The sequence below is a fragment of the Rhinolophus sinicus genome, chromosome 4, assembly GCF_057876585.1.
Source record: "Rhinolophus sinicus isolate RSI-liver-muscle chromosome 4, RSI-T2T, whole genome shotgun sequence".
Lineage (NCBI taxonomy): Eukaryota > Metazoa > Chordata > Mammalia > Chiroptera > Rhinolophidae > Rhinolophus > Rhinolophus sinicus.
This window is the reverse complement of record NC_142504.1, coordinates 53708825-53730178: the sequence shown is the minus strand read 5'-3', so window position 1 is coordinate 53730178 and position 21354 is coordinate 53708825. Positions and strand designations below refer to the sequence as shown.

General features: G+C 34.3%; 2 protein-coding genes across 6 annotated transcripts in view; one reads left to right on the top strand and one right to left on the bottom strand.

The window, feature by feature from the left end:
• The window catches only part of CDK13 (cyclin dependent kinase 13), a 102484-nt gene that overhangs the window by 5531 nt on the left and 75599 nt on the right, over nucleotides 1-21354 (bottom strand). For 2 of the 4 annotated variants that reach the window (XM_019710219.3, XM_019710222.3), the window contains exons 8-13: nucleotides 19663-19764; nucleotides 19483-19560; nucleotides 9791-9907; nucleotides 9096-9227; nucleotides 4647-4694; nucleotides 2945-3150 (exon numbers count right to left, since the gene is read on the bottom strand). In XM_019710219.3, coding sequence (XP_019565778.2) covers nucleotides 2945-3150; nucleotides 4647-4694; nucleotides 9096-9227; nucleotides 9791-9907; nucleotides 19483-19560; nucleotides 19663-19764 — 683 coding nt within the window. The remainder of the gene's footprint in view (nucleotides 1-2944; nucleotides 3151-4646; nucleotides 4695-9095; nucleotides 9228-9790; nucleotides 9908-19482; nucleotides 19561-19662; nucleotides 19765-21354) is intronic. The other 2 variants (XM_019710221.3, XM_019710223.3) reach the window with 1 other exon arrangement.
• The window catches only part of MPLKIP (M-phase specific PLK1 interacting protein), a 74756-nt gene that overhangs the window by 44838 nt on the left and 8564 nt on the right, over nucleotides 1-21354 (top strand). For both annotated transcript variants that reach the window (XR_016021098.1, XM_088797849.1), the window contains exon 2: nucleotides 10255-10332. Coding sequence is in view for 1 of the 2 variants with exons in the window: in XM_088797849.1 (XP_088653975.1) it covers nucleotides 10255-10332 (78 nt within the window). In the remaining variant the exon portion in view is untranslated. The remainder of the gene's footprint in view (nucleotides 1-10254; nucleotides 10333-21354) is intronic.

The following is a 21354-nucleotide window of genomic DNA, read 5'->3' as shown; positions in this document are numbered from 1 at the left end:
CACTTTACATACCTTAATTAAAAATATTTTATTGCTAAAAAATGCTAACCTTCAGTGAGTTGGTAAACTTTTTGCTGGTAGAGGGTCTTGCCTAGATGTTGATAGCTGCTGACTCATCAGGGTGGTGGTTGCTGAAGGCTGGGGTGGCTGTGACAATTTCTTAAAATAAGACAATGACATTTGCCACATCAATTGACTCTTCTTTTCACAAATGAATTCTCTGCAGCATGCAATGCTGTTTGATAACACTCTACCACAGAACTTCTTTCAAAATTGGAGTCAGTCCTCTCAAATCCTGATGCTGCTTTATCAACTAAGTATATATAATGTTCTAAAGCCTTTGTTGTCTTTTCAACAATCTTCATAGCATCTTCACCAGGAGTAGATTCCATCTCAAAAAGCACTTTCTTTGTTGATCCGTAAGAAACAACTCCTCATCCATTAGTTTTATCATGAGATTGCAGCAAGTCAGTCCTACCTTCAGGCTCCACTTCTACTTCTAGTTCTCTTATTCTTTCTACCAAATCTTCTACAGTGACTTCCTTCACTGAAGTCGTGAACCTCTCAAAGTCATCCATGAGGATTGGAATCATCTTCTTCCAAACTCTTGTTAAATTCGATATTTTGATATTTTCCCATGAATAACAAAACGCTCTTAATAGCACACAGAATAGTGAGTCCTTTCCAGAAGGTGTTCCATTTACGTTGCCCACATCCATCAGAGGAACCACTACCTGTGGCAGCTATAACCTTATGAAATGCATTTCTTAAACAGGAAGACTTTCAAGTTGAAATTACTCCTTGATCCATGGGCTGTAGAATGAGTGTTGTGTTAAAGCATGAAAACAGCCTTAATCTCATTGTACTTCTCCATCAGAGCTCTTGGGTGACCAGGTGCATTGTCAGTGAGCAGTAATATTCTGAAAGGAATCTTTTTTGCTAAGCAGTAGGTCTCAACAGTGGGCTTAAAATATTTAGGAAACCATATTGTAATCAGATGTGCTGTCATCCAGGCTTTGTTGTCACATTTATAAAGCACAGGCAAGTAGATTTAGCATAATTCTTAAGGACTCTAGGATTTTCAGAATGGTAAATGAGCATGAGCTTCCCATTGCTAGCTGCATTAGCCCCTAAGAGAGTCAGCCTGTCCTTTGAAGCCAGGCACTGACTTCTCCTTTATAGCTTTGAAAGTCTTAGACAGCCTCCTGTTCCAATATAAGGCTGTTTTGTCTACACTGAAAATCTGTGGTTTAATGTAGCCACCTTCATTAATTATCTTAGCTAGATCTTCTGTGTAACTTCCTGCAGCTTCTCCATCAGCACTTGCTGCTTCACCTGGCATTTTTATGTTATAAAGGCAGCTTCTTTCCTTCAACTTCATGAACCAGCCTCTGCTAACTTCAAATATTTCTTCTGCAGCCTCCTCACCCTCTCTCAGCCTTCATAGAATTGAAGAGCGTTAGGGCCTTGCTCTGGATTAGGCTTTGGCTTAAGGGAATGTTGTAGCTGGATTGATCTTCTGTCCAGACCACTAAACTGTTCTCCAAATCGGCAATTAAGCCTATCTCACTTTCTTATCATTCAGGTGTCCACTGGAGTAGCACTTTTAATTTCCTTCAAGAACTTTTCCTTTGCATTCACCACTTGGGTAACTGGCGCAAGAGGCCCAGCTTTCAGCCTATCTCTGCTTTCGACACGCCTTCTTCACTAAGCTTAATCTTTCCTAGCTTTTGATTTAAAGTGAGACATGTAACTCTTCCATTCACTTGAACACTTAGAGGACATTATAATAGGTTATTAATTAGCTTAATTTCAGTATTATTGTGTCTCAGGGAATAGGGAGGCTCAAGGAGAGGAAGAGAGATGGGGGAATGGTCAGTGGAGCAGTCAGAATACATACAATATTTATCAATTAAGTATGCTCTCTTATGTGGGCACCATCGTGGAGCCCCAAAACTACAATAGTAACATCAAAGATCACTGACCACAGATCACCATAACAAATATAATAATCATGGAAAAATTTGAAATCTTGTGAGAATTATCAAAATGTAACAGACACACGAAGTGAGCAAATGCTATTGGAAAAAGGGTGCCAATATATTTGCTCAATGCAGAGTTGCCACAAACTTCCAATTTGTAAAAATTGCAGTGTCTGTGAAGTGCAATGAAGCGTAGCACAATTACACAAAGTTGCTTCTACTTATTTCATATCAGTCTCTGTCTTCATTAAAAAAAAAAAAAAAAAAACTGAAGCTGCATGCTTTCTGGATTCCTGAGGCAAAATGAGGGAGTAGATTCTATATTTTTAAAAGTTAATTAAATGAGAGGATAAGTTTAACAATATTTCCAACACTGAAGAGATTGGTTTCTCATGAAGATGCTTACACTTATTTATAACAGATTGAGTCAGAGGAAGAAATTTAAGTTTCCCCAAAACATTCTTCTCTGTCATACTTCAAGTCATTTTTGGCACAAAATCTGATTCCAACCTTTGAGATTCTATAGTACTATGGGAAATATATTAAGAATAATCTGAGGATATGATAAACAGTATGAAAAGAGCTTCTATTATAATTTTTGACTTACTCCTTAAGCATTCACACACATTGATGCTGAGCCTGTGAGAATAGTGTTGAGTAAAAGACTTACACCCATTCCGCCACTAGGGGGGGAAAGGAAACCGAGAAATCTGACTAATCACTAGTCATATAATTTGATACCTCCTTTATAAATTAATCTTACCTTGAGATTCTTTAACATTGTGGTGCTAGTAGCAGTGAAATGTCTATACTGGCATAAGCAAGTATCAAGGAAACGTCAAGTTTGGTGAATAAACCTTAATGTTCAACTTTAACCACAAATGCTTTAACACTCCAGCAATGTAATCAACAGCAGCCACAAAACAATATGAAGAAAACCAACCCATGGAAGCATTACTGACCAGATGCCATATTCGAGTTGCCCTGAGATTTCAGTTGTGAAGTCGGCAGCACACCCTGGGGTGTGTTGGTTCTGCTGTCATCCAAGCCCAGAGACAAGTCCTTTCTGGGGGCTTTAATTGTGGAAACATCATCAGTCATGCCCATCTGCTTCTGTCTTCTTCGCTTTTTACTCCATAACTCATGACAATCTTGCCATAAAGGCAGACTGAAAAAACAAAAATTAAGTTGTTCGTAATTGCAGTGACATTTCTTAACAACAAAATGCTAGTATTTTTAACAACACCTCCCCCATCACACCGAAGTTGTCCTTGAAGACTTCATACATCGGCTTTGTAAACTCTTCCGCTAAAAATCAGCCATGATGCCCCACCTCCTTTCAGGACTTCACTTTCATAGACAGACTATTATTCTGTGGCTTCTAAATAATCAATAAATAATAACTTATTAAAACTATAAATGAAGAACATGTCATAAAAATAGGTCACAATTATCCTTGGTGAAATTTTTTAAAGCCAATTTTTATACATCATACACTGAATATGACATGAAAAAAAAGGCAAAAAATATCCGATTTGCTAAAAGTAGACATAGGATTAGAAGGAGTAAGCCTAGATGTTTGTGCAAAACTTTCTAGTAAGAGCTTTTAACTTTTTAATACCCTCGTATTTGCCTCTATAAGCAATGTTGCAGAATTAAACTGATGCAATAGAGGAGTTTCAAAAACTGGTAATCCAGGCTCATTACTCATCAACAAAGAGTTCTGAGTAACTAGCAGCTATCAAAATTACCCACAATTCTGAAACAATTCTACCTGAATGTAATTTCATAAACCTGACAACACTGCAGAATAACTTTTGTTTAAATAAAGACATAAATATTTGATTTATAAATGTTTTCTTCTTAACCTAACAACCTAATGGGAAGTTACTGTTATATCTATTTAAAGATGAGAAAATTGAGGCTTGGAAAGGTTAATAAACTTGCCCAGAATAACTACAAATTCCTTTAAGCAGCCCCAACCTGGTGATACATATCTGCAGTCTTCAACCTATATGTTTTCTTCTAAGGATCATGAAGACCTTCTAGGGGGTAAACCTAGAATTGTTTTTAAAAGTATTTCCATATCCATATGTCCTCTTTCCTAAAATTGATCTTTGAGAATGAGCTACGCATTCAGCAAATTCTTTCATACCTCCTCTTTCACATTTACTCTTATCTAATGTTATAAAATAAAGGCATATGCAACAATATGGTCGAATCTTAGCAATGTAATATATTAAGTAAAAAAAAAAAAAAAAAAAAAGGTCATTCCCAAAAGATTACAAACAGCATGACACTCTTTTATAAAACTAAAAACAACTAAAAGTTTAAAATATAACTTTTTATGAGTACATATAGATGGCAACAAAAATATATACAAAAGAGAACAGGAATGACAATTACCTCAGGTGGAGGAAGGCAAGGGGATAGGTTGTGGGGGGTGGGGGGGGAGACGGTATGATATGATTAAAGTAGGTTATTTTCAAGCTTCTAGCTTTAATTTGGTAGGCTCATGGCTGCTTATCAACATCATTTAAAATAACTAAATTAAGTAACTAAAAGAAAAAAGAGAGCCATGCATGGACCAATGATGAGTGACACAAGGATTATGATTAAACCAAGTCTATGCACCTGAGGTCCAAAAACAAAACAAAGGCATACCTCTCAGCCATCTTACTATGGTGCATTGCCTCAGCGTGTAAAAACCTCCTGGAGTAACAAACAAAGGGACAATTTGAAATATTGATATTGGGAAGCTATAAGGCATCATAATCCCGCCAAAGACTTCCCTTTCTCTCCCTCTCCCGCTTTCCCTCTCCCTCCCTTCCCTCTCTCTCTCTGTGTGTATTACAAGATATGTGGCATTAGCCTCTGCTGGGATATTCTGAATTCAGATGTACTGCAGTAATGCAGTAACTGAAGTAATTTCACCTCCTTCAGCCTGATGTTCAGGGAATGAATGCATTGCTATTGCAGGAGAATTCCGTGAGTAAAGCAAAGAAAGCCACTGAAAAGGGCTTTTTCTCCCTCCCATGATGTAAAGGTGAGGTTCTTTCTGGATGATCTCAACACTCACCTCTAGGAAAGATAAACATTACCCAACAAATAGCTCAAACAGTATATAGATTTAGAAATGCTGACTCACAGATGTATGTACCAGGAATGTTTTCTACTATTACGTACTTTTCTGAAGGTTCAAATACTGGCTCAGACACTTACTGTATCTTATTAGGCAAGTAATGACCTCTGTGCCTCAGTTTCCTTATCTTTAAAATTGGGATTAATAATGCCTTATGGGGCAGTGGTAATGTATGTTAACAGCTGTAAGTACTCAGCGCCTCTCACATAGGAGGCCCTATGTTCATGTTTGAGACCACTTATCATCATTCAATAAGGTAATTTTAAACTATTTTTATCAAGTCACATCATGAAATATTTATGCTGATTACAGTTGATCATATTCTATCTTATAAACTGTTTAATGCTTTATATTTGCTATTAAGAAAAAATAAAATTATAGGCTAGCTATCATTCTAATTCACTTTTTAGCAATATATACTTTTTCTATTTTCATTAAATACATCAGAAAAGTTTGACAGGACATCCAGTTAATGGAGTGTTTGGTTTTTTTTTTATGCCCCACTCTCATTTGATTATTCCTAAAAGAAACTGATCAGAGGAGTTTAGTACATACACAGTTCCCAAAGGAATACCAAGGGCTTTCTTCATAGTCCTTACCTCATAAATAACTTATAATTTTAAGTACATATTATATAATTACAAAATACTGAGAGGTTATGTTCTTTATATCAACTCTTAATCTAAATATTAGTTTAGTATCATAATTATGACCTGAATGCTTTAGTGATGTTATCTAACAAGATGTATCCAATAATTTATTACTTGTTTACAGAATTTTCACCGAGATGCGTATTAACGTTTATTTTTAATGGAAAAAATGCAGTCAGTATGTTCTAATAAAAACTTTAGTGAATTTAGGTGATGTGATGCTTTTGACAATATGAATAGCGTTTCCAATTAGGTTATATAGCAGGCATTTTTCATAAATTGAATGGGATATCTCTATAGTTTCAAGGTTTTGACAAAAACATATTTTAAAAATGTAGTAAGAAACACAATTTAATAAACTTGATTGGCAAAGTAGCACTGAAATTACATGCTGACTTTCTAACCTTTATTAAGTATACTGGATTAAAGAAGTCCTAGCAAAAGAAAAAGTAACAAGTATAAGAAGTCATTTAATAAGTATTGGTAAAGCTTCTTTGCTGGGATATTCTGAATTCAGATGTACTGCAGTAATGCAGTAACTGAAGTAATTTCACCAAAATTTGAAAAACTAAATGATCAATGACTAGATAAAATACGTGTCTTTTGGCAGTCATGCTGTTTCCAATTCTTTACTGTCAAAAAAAAAATTAAAGGAGGAAAAAAACCCTTAAATGTCATTAAAAAAAATGACCTTTGTTATTTTAAAGGTCATTAAAATAATTTTTGATGACCGATCATTGTGATTTTGGGGACATATATGGAATGAGTTCAAAGAACTCAGTGATATAACTGACAAAACTCTAGCCTTCTCAAATGCTTGTTTATAAGGGTACTTAAAATAATAAAAATAAAATTACAATTAATGTGGAACTATGTGCCATTCTAAAATAAGTACTATTAATTGATAGATAGGCAAATTACACGGGGGGGAAATCTCAGCACTATTTATTTCATTACATTGAATTTTCAACTAAATCTTTCTTTTTTAATTGAAATATGTACTACTACTATTTGCAATGACAAGACCTTTATACCAGTAAGAAGAAATTTTTTTAACTGAATTTTCATTTATATACACATTGTTTTAAGGAAGTATAATAGGGTAATCAATAAAATACTTTCAAGCAAAAATATATGCTGCAATTAAAAACCTGCAAAACCAATGTAAGTTCAAGATGAAAAACTAACAATGTTCAATTGTTGAAGAGTTTCTTCATACATTTTCTAAGTGAATATTGCTGAATATAAAGATACTAAGATATTCTGATTCCACTGAATGTATTTTTAAAAGTGATGTAACTACTTGATTTAGGTGTCAACACTTATGATACACTAAAAATCACATCTTTTGTGCTATTCAAACCCTCGATTAAAAAAAGTTTAGATGTCAATTAAAAATGTGCTTTGATACAGTTTTACCCGAATTCTTTCATGTGGACCAGTTAAACCAAGAGATCAACTTAGTGTTACCAATAATGGGAGAAAAATGACATTATGTTCCTCTTGATATGATAAAAGAAGGAAGTACACATCACTACCTACATAGTACTTTTTGCCAAAAACAATAAATAAATAAAAAGTTACTCTAATTCTAATTACTAGAAAGCAATTTTAAAGCCAGACTGTAGAATGTTTTACAAAACAGCTGGCTCGGACTTTTAAAAAATGTCAGTGTCATAGAAGCCCTCCCCAAAAAGTGATTCAAGACTGGAGACATGACAACTAAATGAAATGTGTGAGTTCTGAATGAATTCTTCATCGCACAACCGCAAAAAACAGGCTACAAATATTATTGTGAAGAAATCTGACAATGGACTATTAGATATTGCAATGTTAAATTTCTGATACTTTATAATGGTACTGTAGTTATATAGAATTAAGTCCTAGTTCTTATGGATACATGTGAATTATTTATAAATGAAGTGTCACACAATATGTAATATTCAGATAGTTCAGAAAAGAAGTTTATATAGAGTGATAAAGCAAATGTGCCCACACATTAAAAACTGTTGATTGCAGGTTCAGGATCTATGAATGCTCATTGTATTATTCTTCCTAATTTTTCCATAAAGTTGAAAGTTTTCCAAATCAAAAGTTTAAAAATATTTGAAGGGATACTAGAGCCAAAGTTTCAAGACTACTGATATATACTGGTAACAAAAAAACCCATGAAACAATTTAACAATGAATGATTCAGGTCCCTCAACGTGTCAGATGATAGATCCTTTATGCCTTTCACATAACCCCACAAAGGCTATTCAAATACAGCAAAAACTTCATTAAGTTGAATATGATAGTCTCACTGAATTATAGTAAGCCCAATCTAAGTGGAAGAGCCAGGATTTGAACTCCAAAGCCCACGTTTGTTCATTTACAATATGATAACTGAATTACATGGAAACATTTTATTATTATTGGGATAGGCTTGCTTTTAGGACGCTCAACATCATTTTAAAAATTACTAAGAAAATCCCTACAAAGTTTCCAGATCCTACCAAGAAGAACCAAATGGACTGCTTTGTCCCCTCCCCTTTCCCCAAATCAATCCTAGAGAAATTACAGGAGCCACAAGAGAGGGGCATTTCAAGAACCCAGCTATTCTCACTCCCAAACTCTATGCATTCCACCCCCTTCCCACATTGGACAATAAACTGATTGTTACAATCAGTTTATATACTGATTGTATACAGTATATAATTGTATACAATCAGGCTTTTGATACTAATATTGTTATTCGATGATAAAAATTTTCTATTGCATAGTTTGCCAAAAAGTATTTCAGAACTCCTGTTTCTTATTGGACTAACTTGAATTTAAGAGCTGGCTCCACCCTTTACTAGATTTATATTCTTGGGCAAGTTTCTTAACCTCTTTGAGCCTGCTTCCTCCTCTGTAAAATGATGATAATAATACTAATACCCACCTGAGAGGACTATAAAGATTAATGTAGGCATGAAAAATGTTTAGCACAGCACTCAAAATTTTAGCTATAGCAACTGGGAGTATAAGCAGTTGTACTGGTATAAGTAGTTCTAGAATAATAAGTTACAGCAGTAATATTTTCTTAGAGTTAAAATATATTAGTGAAATTAGCTAGAGGAAGGCTACTTTTGCTAGTCCTATATGGTTAGCTGAACATTAAACAAGGTTCTGTATTCTAAATGTGCAAATTATGTGTTTTACTATTATTCTATTTATTTTGATTTGTTCTATTTCTTTTAACTAATCATGGAATAGCTTTTGATTGTTTATATACAGGTGTTATTAAAACTGTCCAGATTCTTTACATATGGGATCTAACAATAATAAAAGGTCACTTACTCTGGGGGAGGCATTTTTGAGGGTTCCACGTCCCGCAGGAACTCACACTGAAGGGCCTGTTCTGCAGTGCAGCGCTTACTGGGGTCCAAGGCAAGCATGTAGTCAAACAAGTCTAGCGCGGCTGCAGGAATGCTGGCGGGGAGAGTTACAGAGGTCAGACATGTTCTTCACACCGTTTAATGTTTCTTTAGCAGCTATTTTCAAAGACTAGCATTTTATAACATTTGCAATACTTTATTCCACTAAATTCCAATTTGTTTTTGAAGAAATATTTTTACATAATTTTATAACTATTATTCTAAATAACTTTAAACTTGGCCAACAACAGTACATTTTATTACCCTATGGGCAATCTGTAACATAAATTAAGAACTGAACAAAACAGTTTCCTACAACAAAATAAAAACCTGAGCTCAAGTAACTTAGAAGCTGCTTCATTAAAATTTTAAATATTATTAAAGTTCTTTCATATACGCACCAAATCAAACACACAAACCCAAACCACTGATTTCATAATGGTGGTGACATGGTAATTTGCATGTAGCAAAGGGAAACTCAAAATTATATGACACAGAAGAACTGTGCTAAGTCTACCTTGGGTCAATAGAGGATAGAGTGACATTTAGAATTCAGAAGCAATAACAACAACAAAAATCACTCAGTGTAATATGGATGTTTAAGCGCCCCCTTCTTACAAAACAAATTCTTCTCTTAACTTTCGACGATATTGCTTCTTTGGTTTCATGGTGTTGAAATATGGTAGTTTGATTACATCGGGCCACACTGCAGGACATGGACTCCCACATATACGGCTAAACACACAAAGAGAAGTACATCACTATAAACTACACAGAAAAAATAACACATACAACTGCTATACAAAACATCAACTCATTTTTAAATACACAAAAGCTGAAGTCCTGATACGAGTATAAGTCTCATTAAATATTGTAGTCATCCAACTTAATTACTTGTTTTAAGAAATAAACTTATTTTCAGTGAATACTTCTAACACTCCAAACATTCCAATGTTTACAAAATCAAATCTAAAAGCACAAATAACACTCAAAATATACTGAACATATTCTGAACCAAAATGGAGAATTTTATGCCAATAAATTAACTCGAGTTTAACATATGTCTTTCTCTGTTTTTATAGGTACTTGTCATTACCTCTTCTCATGGATATAATAAAATTAGCAATAATAGCAGAAACAGATATCCTACCATCAGGAAGGTAAGTATATTGTAAAGACTGCTGAATCCCATCAGCAGAAGGACCCTGAAAGTAACATCCCTGAAACAAACAAGTTCTTCAAATTTGTGCCACTGATTTCAAGGTATAGGAAAATTTTAACTGTTTTACTCTCTACTTATCTACATCTTGAAAACACTCATTATTTTTGTATCAATTAGTAAGCCCTTGTTTGATAATTTGTAGAATGCTGTAACAAATTGGTAACTCCAGCTGGTAAACAGTTAAATACTAACTGACGTTGGTAATATGTAGATAAAAAATTGGTTAAATATGCTTGAGTATACTGAATCTCAAGGATAAATGTACATTGTATATAAAATTGTCAACTGGTCTTCAAATGTTAAAAGAAAAGGTCCATGTATCACTGACTAAAAGTAAAAATATTTCATACGTACATATAAATGCATGCACCAATGTAAATAAGCATGAAAACTAAAGTTGCCAGATATTCTTTAGCTGAGCTTTAGAATGCTACCTCAGAAACATGTACTTATTACGAGACGAGACGACCTCTCACGTTTTTTAAGCTTTACGTCACTCAAATTGTGTTATTTGTTTCAATATACAGTAATTCCCCTACCTGCAGGGGTAGGTTCCAAGACCCTCAGTGGATGCCTGAAACCACAGACAGTACCCAACCATACATCTGCTATGTTGTTCTCTATGTACTGTAAAGTTTAATTTATAAATTAGGCACAGTAAGAGATTAACAACAATAACTGATAGTGAAACAGAACAATTATAACAATATTCTTTAATAAAATGTATGGTCTATCTTTCTCAAAGTTATCTTATTGGACTGGATTCACCCTTATATAGCATGGACACGCTGGACAAAGGGATGATTCATGTCCCAGGTGGGACGATATAAGATTTCATCACACTATTCAGCACAACATGCAATTTAAAACTTATGGTTTTTCTGGAATGTTCCATTTAATATTTTCAGACCGCAGTTGACTGCGGTTAACTGAAATTGAAATCTCAGATAAGGGAGGGACTACTGTAGTTTAGGATTTTCCTACGCCCAAGCTTTTTAAAAGATATAAGATCTTCTTCTTTGTACATTCCCAATCTCTTGTTTCTTACAAGCCAATTTTCAGAACCTCCTGAAAAACATAGTGGCTCTCTTAGGAAAGAAGGCCAAGCTTGGGAGCATGGCTTTCTAGTATGATCTGGTCCCAAATTACCTTCCTAGTCTCATCTCCCAATTCATCTCTCCCCACAAGTCCATAGCTATGCTCATATTCCTTCTCCGTAGATTCTACCTGGCTGAATTCTTGTCATTTCTCAAGATTCAGATCAAAAGTAACCTATGCATAGAAGTTTTCTGTACCCCCAATACTACTCAGAATGGTCACTCTTTGCATGATACTTGTTTCTCTTGACACTATTTCATCCTACTTTGTATTTTAGTTGTTTACATGTACATTTCTCTCACTAAATTACAGTTTGGGAATCATGTCCCTCAAACAATAGACAAGTGGGGAAGGAAGTAAGAGAAGTAAGTACACAGGCAAAGGCATGGCAGTAGCCACGTACACACTTTTGGGAGGAGGAGTGAGGAAATCTGTATAGGAGGAATTTAGGGCTCAGGCAGGTTTAGCTGGAAGCATAGACAGGGCCACACGATACAGTTTAAGAAGCAGTTTGCCTAAATATAGTTGACCCTTGAACAACACAGGTTGGAACTGCACAGGTCCACCTACATGTGGATTTTTTCCAATAAATACTATAAATGTATTTTCTCTTCCTTATGATTTCCTTAGTAACATTTTCTTTTTTCTAGCTTACATTATTCTAAGAATACCATGTATAATACATGTGATATACAAAATCTGCGTTAATTGACTGTTTCTGTTATACGTGAAGCTTCTGGTCAACGGCAGGCTCTTAGTAGTGAAGTTCTAGGGGGCAGCGGGGGCAGAAGTTATACTCAGATGCTCCAATGCACAGGGGATTGCTGCCCCACCCCATGTTGTTCAAGGGCCAACTGTACAATAAAGACAAACTCCAAAAACAACGTTTAGAACAGAATCCTGTCTGTGTGATATTGGTCAAATTGCATTGCATAAGAATCTGTCTCTTCTTTTGTAAAATGGAGATTAATTTTACTTCAAAGCTGTGAAACTAAATGAGCTAGCGTCTGGTCCATTAATAGTCTTATAATAAAAATCAGTTTCTTAGCTAAAGAGTTTAAATTATTTTATTGTATGTGTTGTGGGAAGACATTTGAGTACTGAAGTTATCTAATTGGTAGCAGCATGCAGGATGGACTATTTATACTGAGGCAGGGAAAATTACTACCCTGTTTCTCCGAAAATAAGACCTAGCTGGACAATCAGCTCTAATGCATCTTTTGGAGCAAAAATTAATATAAGACCTGGTATTATATTATACCCAGTTTATATATCATATCATATCAAATTATATTAGACCCAGTCTTATATTATAGTAAAATAAGACCGAGTCTTACATTAATTTTTGCTCCAAAACACACATTAGAGCCGATTGTCCGGCTGGGTCCTATTTTTAGGGAAACACGGTAGAAACACGGAAGCACAGTAATTGATGATAACAGCATAGTAGCAAAATCTGTGCCTGATGGCCAACCAGCTATCCCAAACCCAGTTACTGAAGATTTCTTAAAATGACTTATATGCCAAAACCCCAAATATTTAAGGTCTATTTTGCAAATGTATTCTGATCTACTGATTTATCTATTCTGGTGTCAATACCGTATGGTAGCTTTATACTTTTCTTAAGGTTGACAGGACAAATTCCTTGGTCTACTCATTCCTCTAATTACTACTCTCAGAATTTCCTTGCAGATGAAATGTAGAATCAATACTGTCACACTCCAAAAGTAGGAGAATCCTCCTGGGATTCAACTGCTGCTCTGAATTTATAGATTTAGAAAGAATTGCTGTCTTTACACAACTTACTATTTCTATCCCAGAAATATTCAATTTTTATATTTCCTTCATTTTTATATACATTCCTTCAATTAGATCCTGTATTTTTTTTAATAGGTTTTCTCTTTTACTTTTCCTAAACAATGTCAGAATGGTAATGATGCAACACAATATTGGGGTTTCTGATTTTAATGGGAGTACTTTCATTGTTTACCACTAGGAAGGATGACGACTTTGGTTTGACAAGCACAATACTTAAAAATATTTACAGACACAAATCACAAATAAATCCTGTGAAGGAGACATTCATTTATTTCTTTTTACTAGGGGTTTTATTTTTGTGCCTTATAAATTTTTAAAAGATACTTTAGTTTTATCAGTTTGATTTTTAGAAACCCTATTACTATAATCATTATCTGCATTTTCTTCCCTGGGCCACTAATGTAGTGAATTATATTGAGATTTCCTAATGTTTATTCATCCTTACATTCAAATGAGGAATACAACTGGTCCTATTAAAACTACTCTTATTGTAGTATAATGCTGTTGTTTTGCATCAATAATCATGTGAGATTGGTATCCAGCAGTCCTCACAAATAGTCCAAAGACCCCGGGAACCCCCTAGAAGGGTCTGGACATTTAAAGGCATTATGGAGACATGATTTGCCTTTTTCCATGTGCTGACTTTGCCCTCATGATGCAAAGCCAATGTGGGCACACCTACCAGCTCCCTCGCATGAGTCAAGGCAGTGGCACCAAACCAAGAGCAGTTAAGTTCCCATCACGACCACACAACCTCAGGGCAGGGAGGAAGCCAGTTTCACTTAAGAATACACTTAATGAAGCAGTCAAAATTATTAATGTTATTAAACCCTAACGCTTGAGTATATACATCTTTTTAATATTCTCAGTGCTGAAGTATAAAATACTCAACAAAGCAGTTCTGCTGCACAACAAAGTCTGACAGCTATCTTGAAAAGCACCTGTGCAATTATATGAGTTGCAAGCTAAAGTAACTGCTTTTCTCATGGATCAACATTTTTACCTGTGAGAAGAACTAACAAACTATGGTAATTCAGACCCGGGTATCTAACAGCCAATTTCTCGAAAAGGAACAAAGTTAGGTTGTTACTCCATGAAAGACAACTCCGAGGAAGACAGCTGTCAATTACACAATTTGAGCATTCAGAAGAAAATTAGAATACTAAAAAACTTATTCTCTACACCACGAAATTGACAGCTTCACAACTAATACCTAAAGGCTTTTCTGATGAGTGGTGATAACAAAAATATGATGAAATGTTATATTTGGAAGATCTGCTCAATTCAGTGACACAGTGTTTTCCAAATGTTCAATACATGTTACAAAATCATCACAGTTGTAAAATATCCATTCAAGAGTGCAAGAGAGACCAGTGGATTTCAGTATATTAGAGTACAAAATATTCTTTCATATGGTTCAAGACTGCACATTACAACTAACCTGTAGAAAATTACCACTTATTTAGTGCAGTTTCAAAAAAAAATATGCACAATTATCTGAAAAGACTATTGAGAACAGCAGGCATACCACAGATGTGAGGATCCCAGATGTACTTTATTAAGCCAAATATTAAAAGATTTCTAAAAATGTAAAATAATGCTATTCATTTAACCAACATTTATTTCTATTTGGAAAATATTGACTTCTTACAATTAAAGATGTTATTTTTAACATTTTAAAATGAATATTTTAAATTTGTTTTAATTTCTAATGTGGTACATATCAATAGAGACAAATAACACAAACAAAAGCGCCTGAGATGTTTCATAATTTCTAAGAGGGTAAAGAAGTCCTGAGGCCAAAACAATTAAGAAGCACAAGTCTACAGAATTTTTTATGCCATTGATTTATGAAGGTATACATGCTTCATTTTTAAAAATATAGGCACTTTCCTTCTTTTCATATACTCTGGAACAACCAAAGCCGATGCCTTTAAAGTTTTTAAAATTTCACCTGTATGACCATCCAGGCTGAGGCTTTTGGGAAGAGGGGGGTAACAGGGGAAGTAAAGGAAGGCTGGATAGAGAGAAGCAGGATTCTTTTTATTCCAATCCGCTTTTAATTTCCTCCATTATTGTGTCTTTTATTTCATAAGGAAGGTTTATAGTTAAAAGTGGTGACTGTGTAAAATTATTTTTGCCTTCATTCATCCAATTTGTCCTCACCTTTAATTTTTCACTCTCTTTAGCCATCACTTTTTAATCCATGTTACTTCCATAGCAAAACTTTTATAATCTGCCTAAGATACTTTCTGGAACAAAGCAAAATACAAATAACTTGACCAGTGTAGTAATATAAACCGCTTTAAGACAGATTCTGATTAGTAATCCTACCCTTGATCAGTTTGCACATAATTGTACAATACAAACTCTAGACCTCATCATTCCTGAGACTTTAGATGGGAGAAATATCCAATATCCCAGCAGCACTACAAATAAGATGAGGGGGAGAAGTATATATTAGGAAACTTACATTTATTTCATTCTTACAACCCTCAACATACTATTAGTCCTGTTTTACTTGTGGGGAAAAAAAAAACTTAGTCACAAGAGCAGGAAGTAGCTGAGCGGTCATTAGAACCGAGGTCTGAGAGAATCCAAAGCCCACCCCTTTCAATATACTCTGCTGCCTCCTTCAAATCAGGGAGACTTGTTTCTTTTATCAGAAACTTCCTTTATTTCTCATGTTTTCAAAATAATTAATGCTACAGAATCAAAGCTGAAGCATCTTTTTCTGTTTAATAAATATGTGCTATCTTACCAACAACACAAAAACAATTTGAAATATATAACCTTCCTTAGCCCTCTCAAATGTCCATGTTGAGATGAACAATTCCAGACTCTTGAGGTATTCAATTTGATTTACTTAAATGGGATCAAATCGAACATAGCCTTCTGGAAAATTGGTCTTGTAACTACGTTGCTTTTTTCCAAGTCAGTATCTCCAGATCTACCATTTCCTTTTTAATAACTGTACACTAAGTGGATCGACTGAGCTTTCTTTCTTTTGCCATATGGTTCAGTTACTGACTTGACATGCTCATAAAATAACTCAAATATATTTGTGCCTCAGGATTTTCATTACTTTGCTGTTCCCTCACTTCTTTCAGATCTCTGCTCAAATGATACTTTGTGGGGCAGACATTCCGTGACTCTATCTACAACACTACCTCCTAACACTTTCTATCCCCTCACACTTATACTGTTTCCCCAAAAATAAGACGTAGCCGGACAATGAGCTCTAATGCGTCTTTTGGAGCAAAAATTAATATAAGACCCGGGCCTATATTATATGAATTATATAAGACCCAGTCTTATTTTACTATAAGATGCATTAGAGCTGATTGTCTGGCTAGGTCTTATTTTCGGGAAAACACGACATATTTTATTAATTTATTTGTTTTGCCTGTCACCCCAACCAGAAAGTAGAAAAAGCTGGGTGCCAGTTACCAGGCACTGAGGATATACCGCCTTGACCCTCTGTTGTATCCTGAGAACCTAGTAACTGGCACACAACCAGCAATCAACAAACACCGTTCAATTAATCCCCAACTTGAAATGTCCTCTGTGTTATATTCTAAGGTCCATATAAGCTTGCTTTATTTCTGGACTTCCCATATAATTCCACTGGTTTATCTACATATCTTGTGCCAGTACAAAATGGTTTTAGTGACTATAATTTTGTTTTAACATATGATATGCCAAAATTTCCTCCTTTTTAAGATTTTCCTCATTATTTTCATTTTTATCCCGCCAAATGAACATTAAAATCAATCTATAGAACTATAATGATACAGGATAATCTTTAAAAATAATTAAGGCTTCCTAGCCAAAAAACAAGATATGCCTCACCATTAGTTATTTAAATCTTTACAATTTTAAGTGGGACATTACAGTTTTCAATATTCCTGGGGTATATATGGTAGTGGTTTTTTAAAAAGCATCTTTCCCACCCACTATGTTTCTAACTGGTCATTGTTGGTTTTTATTTTGTTTTAAGCTATTGCTTTTGTTTTAAGCTATTGCTTTTATTTTGTTTTAAGCTATTGCTTTTGTTTTAAGCTATTGCTTGTATTATTTTTGTTTTAAGCTATTGCTTTCTAGTGCATGCACACACACAATTTTCTTAACACACGTCATTTTACCAAACTTTTTATTTAAGACATTTCAGGTGATTCCCTTGTATATATGCAATGTATGACAATACTGCCTTCATCTTTCCACTAATTACCTCTTATTGGATCCCTTTTCTAACCCTACCAGATACCTGGTTAGTACTTCTAAAATACTCTTAAATAATGATACAAGACAACGTTTTTTCATTCTTGTCTTTATTTCTAATAATTTACCAATAATTATTCAGGTTATCAGCTTGTGATATATATTTTTATCAATGTTAAAGAATCATCCCTCTACACTTCCTTAATGAGCAGTTTATATTTTCTAGCAAGTGCCTATTGAACACCTACCAAGACAAACATATTATTTTATTTCTATTAAAATGATGAATTACAACAATAGACTTCTTAAATTGAAACATCCTTGTATTATTGGGGTAAAATCTACTTGACTATACAAGTTAATTTTCTAATGAAAAGCTGGACACTACTGGCTAATCGTCTTTAGAATTTTTGGAGTAACACTCTGTAGAAATGTTTCATGTTGTCTTTGTCAATTTGGTGTTTATGTCATTGATTTTGTAAAAAGTTCCAGAAAGTTTTATTTCCTAGTACTGAGAATTGGCTAAAGATGCTAAAGTAAACTGTCTACATTTAAATTTCAGTTTTACCACCATGATAGTGTTTTGACTCTGGACAAATTCTTTACCTCTGTAAGGTTCAGTTTTCTTAACTTTAAAAAGAAGACATAGAGTTGTTATGAAGCTTTACTGAGGCCAATTCAGGTGAAAGTCTTAGAGTAATGTTAGCATCATATATAAACTAAATAAATGCTAACATTAATAGATGCCCTAGTATCTGATACAATAAGGACAAATGGTTAAGTGAAAAAATAGGTTAAAGGTAGTCACTTAAAAAAAGGATACACAGATACATAATGCAAATATTTTATTTTAACTGAAAATTTATAAATGTACATTTACTCTTCAATCTTCTGACAGAGAGCCAAGGCCTTCTCTTTGAACAGAGGAGTCACTGGATGGGATTCTGCATTAGCTTTCTTGCACAAACAATACCCATAACATATCATCAAGGATTTAAAAGCAATCTGAGTATAAAGTCTTTTACATTTTCTTTCTAACTTATAGTTACTTGTCCATCCCTAATTAATTTGACAGCAACTTTGTTGTCTTTGTAAAGCATTGCATCTGTCTATATTTAATTAATGACAAACATACAATAAAAAGTTGGCATAAAAAACTGGAAACAACTACCTCTTGGTCATCATACCCTTCAACTGGTGGGATAATTATATAGTCTTACTAAGAGTGGTAGCCTACTAGCTGCAGACATTCAGCTTGCCATGTTATTAAGCTAGTACTATTTACAGAAGGAATGGAAAATATCTATTAATACAATAAGTCTGTTGAAGAGAAAATTCATAGTGTATTGGTTATCTGTCCCTCATAGTAATATTTTTTCTAAAAGTTTTCAACCATATTTTGAAACAGTCATGCAAATCTTACAAGTTGCAAATTAACATTATTACACATGAAAACCAAAGCTCTTTTTTTAAAAAAAGAAATTTGTTTTAAAATAGTAGATGAAGAGAAAGGTGACTTACAACCTAAGTCCAACAATGGGCTCTAAATAATGAAGACCTATGCTAGTGGATATATGCATATACTTTGCTGTGTACACATATATATAGATACACATAAATATGTACGCATAGATGTATATAAACGTTATTTCTTTACAATATCCCAAAACATTCATTCTTCCATCCTGTCATACTTAACAAAAAATTATCTACCATTCATTCTCTCTGATATTCACTCCTTTCCAGCCTTATCTTTTCAGCCTCAAGCCCTTTAATATCCTTAATTTTACTAAATCAAGTATCAAAGTGCCTGCACTCCAGTTTCTTCTGCATTCAGCAATCATTAGTCTGACCCATGCTGTTCTCTTCCTGAAAACAGTCTAAAAGATTTAAAAGTTCCTGTAAGAGTATAATAATCCCCACCCAGCAAATATTACAATCATGAGCTTACCTTATTAATTCCAGTTGTGCAAGTTCCTGATTTGCTTGAAATATAGGTTTTTTAGTGAAGAGTTCACCAAGGATACATCTAATGAAAAAAAAAAAAAAAATATCCACCATTACCAAAGGATATTTTACTTTACTAACAGAAGTTTCAAGTAAATTAAACCAGTCAATAACCCTATCTTACCCACAGCTCCATACATCAATAGCTGGTGTATATCGTTCTTCTCCCAACAGCAATTCAGGTGGACGGTACCATAAAGTGATGACCTTGTTAGTATATGGCCGACTGAAAAAACAAAACCAACTTTGGAGTTAGTATCTGTCAGAATAAGAGAGAGTCTCTTAGGAAATATTATTTTGGCTAATCAAAGCATTCCTCCAACCCTAACTAAAACCACTTTCATATGCCTACCAAATACAGACATGCTATGACAGCAAGTATGTGGTCATAAAATAAATCTGAGAGCAATGTGATTGACTGAAAAAAATTCCCTTAATATACTATAAAAAAAGCAGTTGGCTGGTTTTAACTGTAATCTGGTCAAAGAAAGGTCTTTTTAATCAACTCAACTGTTCAGCTTTCCATAACTTTTAAAGGGAGTTGATTTTGACCAATTCTGACAAACTACTAACGTGTAGCAAGATATAGTTCAAACTGGAACCAACTAACAAGTTTTCAACTGGGCTTATCTTTTGTAATCTATGATTTCAACCCATTTTAGTATGTGAATAGTAAGTACAGAAATGCAGATCGTAGTAGTTGAGGTCCATGATGCAAAGAACCACTAGCAATAGGTATGTTACTTTACCAGATGTTTCCTTTGTCACCGTCTAACTAACAGAGAGGACATACACACATGGTTACCTCTTTATTCATCAACAGAAGAGATTATCTAGGGAGTTGTATTAGGGACTAGGTGGACCACCACAGTATAAATTCTCTGGCAAAGTGTTTTCAATCTTCAGAGAATGATCATGTTCTAGCTGATTCACTAAGAAGTGAGAGGTGGTTCTTCAACTGATCTGTGGTTAGGATTACATAGTTCAGAGTGATGATTTATGTCTTTAAATGCTAAACCTCTCTTTCTGGATATCCTCCAAATAATATGGACGCAAAGGCCATGTCATAGGAAATTCCCCAGGAAGGCTGTATTCCAAGACATTCACTTATTTTGGCTTAGATCTGGAATAGTTTGGGGAAGAAGGAAAAGGCGCACGTAACTTATTTATAAAACAATTTCCTCTTGCCAATTGTAGGTCTGAAAATCCAGTTAGCGTAAGAGCTCAGCGGCCTATGTGCTCTGCCCCCACCCAGCCAAAGTTCTCCAAATAATTTAAACTCTGGACATCACAGCATTACCACAGATAGAACTACAGTTAACAGTGTGCCAAACTCAAGGAAAAAAGGGTAAGGGACCTTGGTATAAACTGTGGAAATAAGGAGGATAGTATAAGATGTATATTTTCAACAGCAAATTAGGATTAGAATTTTCTAATAATATTAAAGTGATTTTGTTTGTTTACCGGCATCATTTATCTTCATATAGTAAGATCTTTTAAACTCTAGCTATTCTAATTAAACTGGACTTAATTAGCTTTTAAAAATATGTTCATCTCTTTATGCTTAACTCCTTTTAAATTTGAAATTCCTTATTTTTTATTCAATTCTATACCTTCTTCAAGACATAGTGAAAGACTCATCTCCATAAAGTATAATCTCTATTTACAATAGATTTATTTGCACATCCTTAAATTTGTATCATACTTACCACTGTATTGAACACTCTATTTTGTTTTCTATCTTCCCAAAAAGTCAAAAGAGCCCAGAGACCATCTTTATTATGAACCCCACACACAAAGCCCACATCAATGCCTT